Below are 10,430 nucleotides of genomic sequence, written 5' to 3'. Positions count from 1 at the left end.
ATATATATATTCCTGCCTTTAAGTTAAAAGCTTTTGCAACTGAAGACTGTACCAATAATGATATTATTTATGGTCTCATGGACTTAATATTTAAATAAATTAAACAAGAAGACAGGCTTTATAAAATTAAGATCTTGTGGTTTAGCAAATACCCTGAATGTATGTGTAGCATGGATAAAATATATAGTGATTAGAAATGGAAATCACTAAATAAATCTGTGTGTCCATCCCTTCCTGAATGATAGTAATGTGAATCCACCATCTGTTTCCTTCGTTCTAGAATACTTCACTTCCTTTACCTTGCACTGTCTAAGCTCTAATGATCCTTCAGAAAGTATGAGTAAACTGGACCTTTTCCAAACTTCCATAATGTTGTAATTGCAAGAACCAGGGACCTGATGAATTTATTTTAATTTTAGAATTACATTCATTAAAAACAAGAGTGCTAATTAGGTATCCCAGCTGTCCATATTTCTAGCACTATTAATCTTAGAAGAAACTAGTATTGAAAAAGAATGAGTTATGTAATATTGGATACTTATAACATGACTGCCGACTAGTAGTTTGGCTTTTTATGAGCTTTGTATATCAGATGGTATTATCATGTATTTAGTTGCTGCAACTTACGTTTTATAGAATATACTTTTTAAACTATATATCTGTGTGTAGCAATAGTTTATTCATCTTAACTGCTGCATAATAGTCTATTGGTTGAATATAATACAATTTAATTAATAGTTTATTCATTCTCCTGTCCATGGACTTGAGTTCTTTCCAGTTTTTCTGTTATTGTGAACATTCCTGTACATGCATCCGGTGTCCATTGAAACACATAATTAGGAAGAAAATCATAGACTCAAGATATGCAAATACTCAACATTACAATATAGAGTAAAATAATTTTCAAACCATGGATTTTTTTAATCTTTAGAATTCAATAGAGCCACTTTCTGGAGGGACCAAAGATCTATTTGATCGAAGTATTACTGTATTGATCAGACACTGACTAGAATTTCATATTCACTGTTATCATCTGCAGGTCAAGAGAATATAAAAAGCCTGTACAGGGTTAAAAGCAGGATCACAAAGGAAATTAATACTTCAAAAATAGGACCCAATGATAAATTCCATGCCTGTGACTAAAACTGTCATCAAGGATATTAAGCATTTCAAAATATGATTGGTTTTAAGTGTGATGTATCAACTATAAGAAATCCTTTTTTGCAACACACCAGGGTACGATTTCCTACCTGAGAGAATATGCAGTTACCTGCATATTAGTTGGCTCTGCATTCTTTACCTTTGGCCTCCAGTGATGCCAACTTTCATAGCTACTTGGTTTGAATTTTTAATTATAGTATATATTTAGGCTTTTTAACAAAGGGCATTTAGAGGTTGCTTTCAGAATGAACCTAAGAGTGCAAGATCCTGAAGACCTACAGTTTGTCAGTCAGCTGAATTGATCAATTTTGTTAGTTTTCTTTATTAGTGATGAAGGACTAATGAGGGTTTAGACGGATAAGTAGGGATATATACTATTTCCAAAGAAGGAAGTCAGGGACTGTGAAGATACCTTGTGTCACCTCCCTGTACCCACCCATTCCACTCCATGGCAGGTATCTACCAAGGAGAGGAGGTGAGAGAACACTGGTGTTGGTATACAGTTACAGCTTAACTTTTGCTAGGTGTAACTGTATTATACAGTAAATGAATAGTTATTTCAGCATACTAAATTGTTAGGCAGACTTATGTCAGTAAGTCAACTTGAATAGTCCAGGTCAATTGAAATCTCTGGAGTGATTAGGTATTCTTTAATCCTCTTGAATCATTCCTTACAATCTTTCCTTTTAAATTTAATGGAAAAGACTTTGATTTTAAAGCAATCTGTTGTGAATGTTCGGTGATTGAACTATAAGCATACATAATGACCTAATTCATTATTTCAAATGTTCATCTGAAACCTGTAAACCTGGGTTTTCTTACTTTGTGTTACATACTTTTAAAGATTAAAAACCAGTACTGGACCCACTATATGCAACATTTTGGAATGTTTTGGACTCTTTTGAAAATAAATATGGTGTTTATGAAGGATTGTAAATGTATTAAGAGACTTATCCAACAAGTATACAGTTATCTATATATATAAAAGTCTAATATGCAAATTGTCCCCTTGGGAGTTCCACCAGGAGACCAGGAGTTTGATCGCTTGCTATGACATGTGCTGACCACCAGGGAGCAGTGCGGAACTAAGGAAGGCCCCGGCGGCAGCCAGAAGGCCCTGATTGGCCCTGATCACCACAGGCCTCATGATCCTACCCGTGCATGAATTTTGTGCACTGGGTCTCTAGTCATATCATAAAAACAATATAGGGAAAATATTTTTAGCTGGATAATGCTTAGGAACCTCCAGCGGAGTCAATTTATTTGCAGAGGGGCCATAAGAACTAACTGAATTTTACCAGGGATTGGAAAAATGGGAATTACCAGCTATTTACTGAAAAATGAGGTGAAAGAAATCAAATCAAATTTCAACCAACTATTAGTGTCTGTTAGTGTGGATTAGGTATCTTTGATGTCCTATATTGAGCTTTACCCTACCACCTATATATTGTCTTGAGCCCAGAGCTTTAGTTTATTTAAAAAAACCTGGAAGTCACATTTCATAATGCACCAGTGCTATTATGAATAGGAGAACACAAGTGAAAAATACCAAGAGCCTAACATTTGATGTTGTTGAGTCTTTCTTTTACAAAGATTTGGTTAAATTATATTGCATCACCATTGTCTTGCATTAAGTAGGGTAATAATGATTTTGCAATTTCATTCTTTTATAAGACGATTGAAGAATAGCAAGACATCTACAGATGGACATCGGTACCTTTTTCGTGGCCGGATCAATACAGAGGTGATGGAAGTGGAGAATGTGGATGATGGTACAGGTAAGTGATTAGTAGATTTAAAATCAAAGGCCAACGGTAAACTCCCTCATAAGACAGACTTCTCACTTGAATAATTCCTGTGTAGTGCATTAGAGCTTAGAAATACTTTGTTAGATCGAGCACTCAGAGGAAAAAGGCTAAAGGATTTTTGGCTGAAACATACTAACATTAAACACAGATAAAAAGAAATAGCTGAGTAGGAATGTTATAGACACAGTTCCTAGTCTAGTGAGTGTGAATGCAGAAATATTTAATGGATGAATTGATTTTCTTTAAGTGATCTTATGGGTTATAAGTATCTATGTGACATTGTGTCACATTTCAAATCCCTTTCTGTGCTGCCAACTATGGTTGCAAATACTCCCGTGATCACGTGTGGGACCTCGCAGGCTCTCTTTCCATGGCAGGTGTGCACTTTAGTCTTTACAAGGTGGCAGTGACTCATTTGAAGGCTCTCTAAAGAGACCATTTAGTGGCACTTAGGAATGCTACCTGTCTAAAATGTGAACAGCTCTCTGGCTTCCATGCTTGGGGTGGGAAGATGTGAGATAGGGGCAGGCACACCCAAGCCTCCTCGCTGTCCTTCATTGGCCCTGATGTCTCCCCGGGGAACCTCTGCCCTGTTGCGTCAGCAGCTATCTTTGTTTTCTTCCCTGTGGCTCACTTCCTTCCTTTTCTTCAGATGACGTGGTCGTCAACATTTGTACCATCTGCCCTAGAAGTTGAAGTGAATTTTGTATTGATTGCTATGGTTACTGTGCTGATGGGAAACTGGGACACTAGATAAAGACATGTAATCATCCAGGGCCTTTGGAGGGAGGGGCATACAGTGCTGTCCTCAGTGTATCTGTGCCAGATGTAGGCGAGTGAGAGCCTGTGAGGGGTAACAGATGTTAGAAATGTTCGACAATTGAGCACTGACTGCACTCGATATATAAACATTTTGTTGATTTTTTATTTTTTGTTCTTCAACACACACATATAAAGGAAAGGTATCTCGAAGAATTCACTGGTTTTGGAACTTTTGCTAATTGAACGACTGCATTGAAATAATATTATAGATAACATGTGCTCATTCACCTTTGCTCTTTAATTTCCAGCTGACTTCCATAGCAGCGGACACATTGTGGTTAATGGATGGAAGATACATAACACAGCAAAAAATAAATGGTTTGTGTGTATGGCAAAAACACCTGAAGAGAAACACGAATGGTTAGAAGCTATTTTGAAAGAAAGAGAAAGACGAAAAAGTAGGTATATGAATTGGGCACTGTTATGCTTGGTGAATCTCTAAGTTAGCAGAAAAGCAGATAATGGGCAAAAGTTATGAGAAAGGAAGAAGGTATATAATGCTTACTTGAATTTCCTATGTGATGTAAGTCCCCCATGCTGAAATAATTTTTGAAAGCTTCCAATATTATTACTTACTAAAACAAAAGAATAACCTTATGTAGTTAGCAAAATAGTTGTATTGTGTCTGGCAGTGTCTTTTAAATAGTGTCTTAGTCTGGTCGGGCTGCTATAACAAACTACCATAGCTGGGTGGCTTATGAGCAACAGATATTTCTTTCTCACTGTTCTGGAGGCTGGGAAGACCAAGGTCATGGCACCTGCAGAGTCTGTGTTCTGTGACAGGCCACTTCCTCATACAAGGCCTCTTGCTGTAACCTCACAAGGTAGAGGGAGTGAGAGGGATCTCTCTGGAGTCTCTTCTATAAGGGCACTAACACATTCATGAGGGTCCGTTCTCATGACCTCACCGCCTCCCAGAGGCCCCACCTCCTCATGCCATCTCACCAGGGATTAGGTTTCCACATATGACTGTTGGGGGCACACAGACATTCAGTCTACAGCAAAAAGTTTCACTTGCTTTCACATTCGTTCCATTGTCTTTGCACTGTATTCTTGCCGTTTCTACAGCATCATCACAGAGTTTTCCTTTAAGAGACAAGCTTCAATAATATGCAGTGTTGTAGGGCCTCCAACAATCGTTCTCTGTATATTTAGCAGTACACTGAAAATTCCAAATACGTTAGTGTCCTAAATATAGAAGAGGGCACTTTGGATATATATTAACTTTTTAAACATGTTACAATGGCACTGAGTATTGTGTAACATAACCCAATAAGGAGCTTGTTCACACCAGGCAGGCCTAGCTCAAATTTGCTTCATGTTTTTTTAGGGAGATCTGTGGGAGGTATTTGGTCTGGCAATATTCAGTTGTCTGCAAGTAACCATGTTTCTGTAATTCAGCTGGGAAATAGAAATGCTTATATAACTGCTAGTTTCTTTATCAAATGATCAATAAGAAGTATGACTGTGTACTCTTTCACTAGATGTCTAGGAATAAAACATCTCATTGGTGATAAAATTTTAGAACATGAAGAGCCCTTTCCATCCTCAGATATTTTCCCTTGGAGATGTATAAATTTTCTACCTTGATTAAAATATCCATAGTACACAGTTGTGCTAAGAATTTCCAAAGCATTTTCAAATACTTACTCCTTTGATTGGTGTTGGAGGAAGAACCAGATGGTAATTTTTAAGACAAAAATTTTGAATGCATAATGGACTCCTAAGTTTTGTTAAATCTAGCAGTTTACTCAAATATAGCAGATTATTTTAAAATAAATTGAAATTTTCATCAAGTTAAAGATTTTTCAGAATGACTATGTATGTAGATATGCCCAACCCCTCCCCCCTAAAAAATAGTGGAGGGGGGGGCAGGAGAAAGAAAGAAAGAAATCTGTGTATGTTAATAGGCTCAATGCTTTTTAAAATATATTTTTATTGATTTCAGAGAGGGAGAGGGAGAAAGAGATAGAAACATCAATGATGGGAAATTTTCATTAATTGGTTGCCTCCTGCATGTCCCCCACTGGACGTTGAGCCAGAAACCAGGACATGTGCCCTGACCGGGACTCGAACCATAACCTCCTGGTTCATAGGTTGACGCTCAGTCACTGAGCACACCAGCCAGGCAATAGGTTCAGTTGTTAATGGGTTATTCACTATTACTGACAAATGTTAATGGCTCCTGCCATTGTAAAAAATAAAATGTTAGTACGAAATTCTGTAGCTAGAGGACTAAAATAATTCAAGTATTTCCTCTGCAACAATTCTTCATGAAAGTCCCACTGATTAAATGTCAGTGTTCCTAAGATTCTGCTTTGGCACTGCTCTCCTCTAAACTAGATTCCTTGCCTGGGTCATCTATTCCCATCAGATCAACTTCCACTCTGCATTGCCAGGTTCTCAGTCTTTATGTCTAGCTTTGTCCGCTCACCTGAGCTTCATACTTACGCATCCTATTGACCCCTGGACTCCCCTTGAATGTCCAAGGTCAACCTGGTCAGTGCTGGGCTCCTCCTGACCTGAAACCCTTGCCCACTATGCTTCCCACTTCCTTTTAGTTGTCATGTCAAAAGTCTGGAAGGCATCCTGATTTTCTTCTCTTGCCTCTTGCCTTCACACGTACAATTAACCTGGTGGTGTGTCCTCCCAATACCACCTCCTAGTTATTTCTCTTCTCTGTTCCTATTATTGTCTGTAGGGACTCAAACTTGCATTTCCATCCTAATGATCTCCCTCTTTATAAACCCTCCCCCTTTCAGCTTGCCCTCTGAGCTTAGTTTCCAAAGCAACAGAACTTCCTTTCCTGCCCTACCCTGCCTTCTCCCCCTCTGATTGAAACAGATGTTTCCCCAGTACCTAAGGGATGAAGGACCTTGAACTGCAGTTGAGCAAGGACTCTGCCTAATCCACAGTGAATGTCCTGTGCTCTCACCTAAACCCAGGGCTCCCTGTCTGTGCTGCTTCACCTCAGTTAGCTCTCATGGCTCTTTTCTCTCTCTGCAAATCCTGTTCGTACCTCTGCATTCACACAGGCCCTTCTGTGAAGCCTGTCTGAAAATTTCTCAGATTAGGGATCTACTCTGAGTGGGTCCCTGCTGTATCAGAATTTTTCCTCTTAGGCTGTCTCTGGGGTCACCCTGTCCAGTTGTTCTGATGGAGTCCTGACAAAAGGGTCCATAGAGTCTGAGATACAGCGGTTCTTCCTCCACTGGCCAAACCATGCACCTTTGAGGCAGAGCTTGCACAAAGGTGCCAGATCGCCCTGGGCATCTTACCTCCACTGCCTCCCTGTATCTCATGAGCTTCCTGAACACCAGGCCTCTGTAGTACAGAGCTCTGTACCCACAGCCCCAGCACATGGCAGACATGCAATAAAAGGTTGTTTAATAAAGGCATGAGTGAATGAATGGACTTTTCCAGTTACCTGTGTTTCACGTTTGATAGGTTTAAAATTAGGAATGGAGCAAGACACCTGGGTAATGATCTCTGAACAGGGTGAGAAGCTCTACAAAATGATGTGCAAACAAGGAAATCTGATCAAAGACAGAAAAAGAAAACTGACTACGTTCCCTAAATGCTTTCTTGGAAGGTAAGGTTGGTGGTCTGGGTGCATATATATATTTTCATTATCTCATGTGTTAATTTTCTTTATTTGTTTTTCTTTAAAAAATATTCTCCTAAGCATTTTGAATATTTCTTTATTACCAACATTTTCTGGCCTATAGTGGGATGAGGGGATGGATGTAGAGCGGGGAACCATGAAAATGTAAGGCATTTATCCATTCATTCATGACTTCAGTAATTTCTGATATACTATGAGGCTGTGCATGTAGAGGCTATGCCTGCAGTGGGTTTGCCGGTAACGGACAGACTGGCAAGGACATGAGTACAGAGGATTCCGCTTTGGCACTGGTCTCCTCTAAACTAGATTCCTTGCCTGGCTCATCTATTCCCACCAGATCAACTTTGACTTCTACGTGGCCAAGTTCTCAATCTTTATGTCTAGCCAGTGAAAATGATATGAAAGTCAGAGAAGGCTAGAGAACTTAAGAAATACAGTGTAAGCTACCATATATACCAAAAATATATTTAAAATATGTACCAAAAATATACTTAAGATATATTAATTTTAAATATATTTTTATTGATTTCAAAGAGGAAGGGAGAGGGAGAGAGAGAGAAACATCAATGATGAGAGAGAATCATTGATCGGCTGCCTCCTGCATGCCCCCCCACTAGGGACTGAGCCCGCAACCCAGGCATATGCCCTTGACTGGAATCGAACTTAGGACCCTTCAGCCTGTAGGCCAACACTCTATCCACTGAGCCAAACTGGCGAGGGCGACTACCAGTTAATTTACGATTTTGGCAGGTAGGCTCAGGATAAAGGGCAATTGATGAAGAGTCTGAAAAAGTGGGTCATGCGAGGGGCAGGCACAGAGCAAGAGGCAGGGAAGTCACCTGGGCATTTAGCATGGATGGACTGTGCGTGTCCTTGGGGTGGTTGCAACAGCTGTGTCTGGGGAATCCCTGCTGGGTTAAGCAGGCAGGGCCAAGGGGAAGGGCAATGCCTCAGGTTCCTATAGGTAGGCCAGGCTCTGGGCTGGATTCTTTTCTGTACAGTATTTATAATCCTCAAATACATACTTATAGTTTATAAAGATTCAGAAACGAGGAATCAGGGAGTTTAACATGCCCAAGTTCATACAGCTAGTGGATGTTAAAGTCAGGTCATAAAAGTAGATTGGAATAGTATTCAAAACCCAGACTTCATAGTCAGGCTCTCTCCATTCAGAGCTGGTCCTGAGATTTGGAAAAGTTAAATTTCTCTTTCCTCTCTAAACATGGAGATTATCGTAGTACTTACCTGTACTACCTACCAGAATGTCTTGTTAATTAATTAGCTATGCAGACACCCTAAGTCACCATGGGCCACACCCTGCCCCCAAACCCCCATCCTATTAGAAGAATATAGGCCGGGAGGCTGTGCTTGCAGGGAGGGCAGCATGGAGTCTCTTCTTCAGTGGGCGTGGTCCTCACTGTGGCCATGTGACTGCCAGCAGGCTAGTGTTGCTAGTGTCCCCAGTGTCCCAGCAGTTGGATCTTGTGCAAGAGAAAGAGCAAATGTGAATCCACCTTGGCTTAGTAGCTCCGTATTGCAAGGAAGACACTGTTTCTGTTAACAGCCTCATGGACATAACTTCCAAGGTCCCCACAGGGGCATGCCTACTGATGAGAGTCACTTCAGATTTTGGCTTTTCATTTGGTATTATGAGTATGCATTTCAGCCACCGGCGTCATTTTTACCATAAGCCGTGCTGCCTACTAATGCAGCCGACACCCTGCCTTCATCAAGTTTCTAGAGAAGCAGAGTCAGCAAGTTAACCCAGGGTCAAGCTTGTCCTTATTGAAGGAGACGGGTTTTGTTAAGCCTTTACCCACAAGCTCTCCTGGGGCTGTGGTGCTAGTGAGATGCAATGATAGGCAAAGAATTCCCCAGAGCGCCTGATACATAGGAGACTCAGTAAATGTTAGCTGTGTTAATCTGGCCTTTGCCACACTCCCTCTTGTGTCCAGCATGACCTGCCCAGTTAGGAATTTATGGTCAAATTACCCTGTAACGTTAACTTCCGTTAGATTAATTACAGCATCCCCTTTTGGTCCATACTCCTGATTTGTAACAGTACTTGAATTTTATTCTTTCCCTCATTTGAATTTGACACAGTGAGGAATCTGATGACGTCAGAATGTAAAATCATGCTTTAGCTACATTCCAGCCATTTCAACATCCTTGTCAATCTTCGACATTTAATAAGTGCTCCATGTGCCAGGCAGTGGGCTGGGTTTCTGACCTCCCAGCTCATTTAATCTTGTGTCAGCACCGTGAGGGTGATATTATTTCTATGTTACAAGGAAAACCCTGTGGTTTAGAGAGCTGCGTTTACTAATCCAACATCACACAGCCATTAGAAGCAGGGACGGGACCTGAATCCAGGTTGTCTTATTGTGAAGAACACAATCTTAATAGTTAGACTGTATTTCACCTTCTTTTATTTCCTTTCTCTCGGGTGGTGCTTACTTAATAGAAGAATAAAAAGCACTCTAACAACTTGTTCTGCCTTAAAATGTGCTGGTTAGACTAGACATCACATTTAGAAGTCCATGTTCCCTGGCTATTTGTTCTTTAGCCATTCGTGGTGCTTTTGGTTTTGAAATAAATAGAGAAGCAATCTCTCCACATGTTTCATAGCTTTGCTTCTCTGACCTCTGTGAAAAAGTAAAATCATTCTAAAATATATTCATTAGTCTACATAAAGTGTCAAATGTTAGATTTTTATAACGTATGCTTGATAGAATTTTTATTGTAAAATGTCTCTGTCTTTAGTGTTCGTTTAATGATACCACATGGCCTTTAAAAAATTTACTACGAGCTGATGCTCTCTTTCCTAAGTGTTACAAAACATCACTCTTCTTATCTGCGATGCCTGGGGCTCCTCACCCCCTCCTGGATGGTGAAAGACGAGAGCCCTAGTCCTCTGTGGCCATTCACAGCCACAGCCTCCGTGTGTGGGAGACGGTTTTGCGCTAGAGTGTTCCTAACCGATGACAGTTTAATACACCCAATGAATTTACCAA

The 10,430-nt window shown here is 40.2% G+C and overlaps 1 protein-coding gene across 1 annotated transcript in view; it reads left to right on the top strand.

Annotated features, from left to right (window-relative positions):
• The window catches only part of PREX2 (phosphatidylinositol-3,4,5-trisphosphate-dependent Rac exchange factor 2), a 156,467-nt gene that overhangs the window by 19,915 nt on the left and 126,122 nt on the right, over positions 1-10,430 (top strand). Inside the window, 3 exon segments of the mRNA XM_006756922.1 lie at positions 2,836-2,939; positions 4,040-4,189; positions 7,239-7,383. Coding sequence (XP_006756985.1) covers positions 2,836-2,939; positions 4,040-4,189; positions 7,239-7,383 — 399 coding nt within the window.

Source organism: Myotis davidii, unplaced genomic scaffold (genome assembly GCF_000327345.1).
Source record: "Myotis davidii unplaced genomic scaffold, ASM32734v1 scaffold393, whole genome shotgun sequence".
NCBI lineage: Eukaryota > Metazoa > Chordata > Mammalia > Chiroptera > Vespertilionidae > Myotis > Myotis davidii.
The sequence above is the reverse complement of the archived record's forward strand: the minus strand, read 5'-3'. Positions and strand labels throughout refer to the sequence as shown.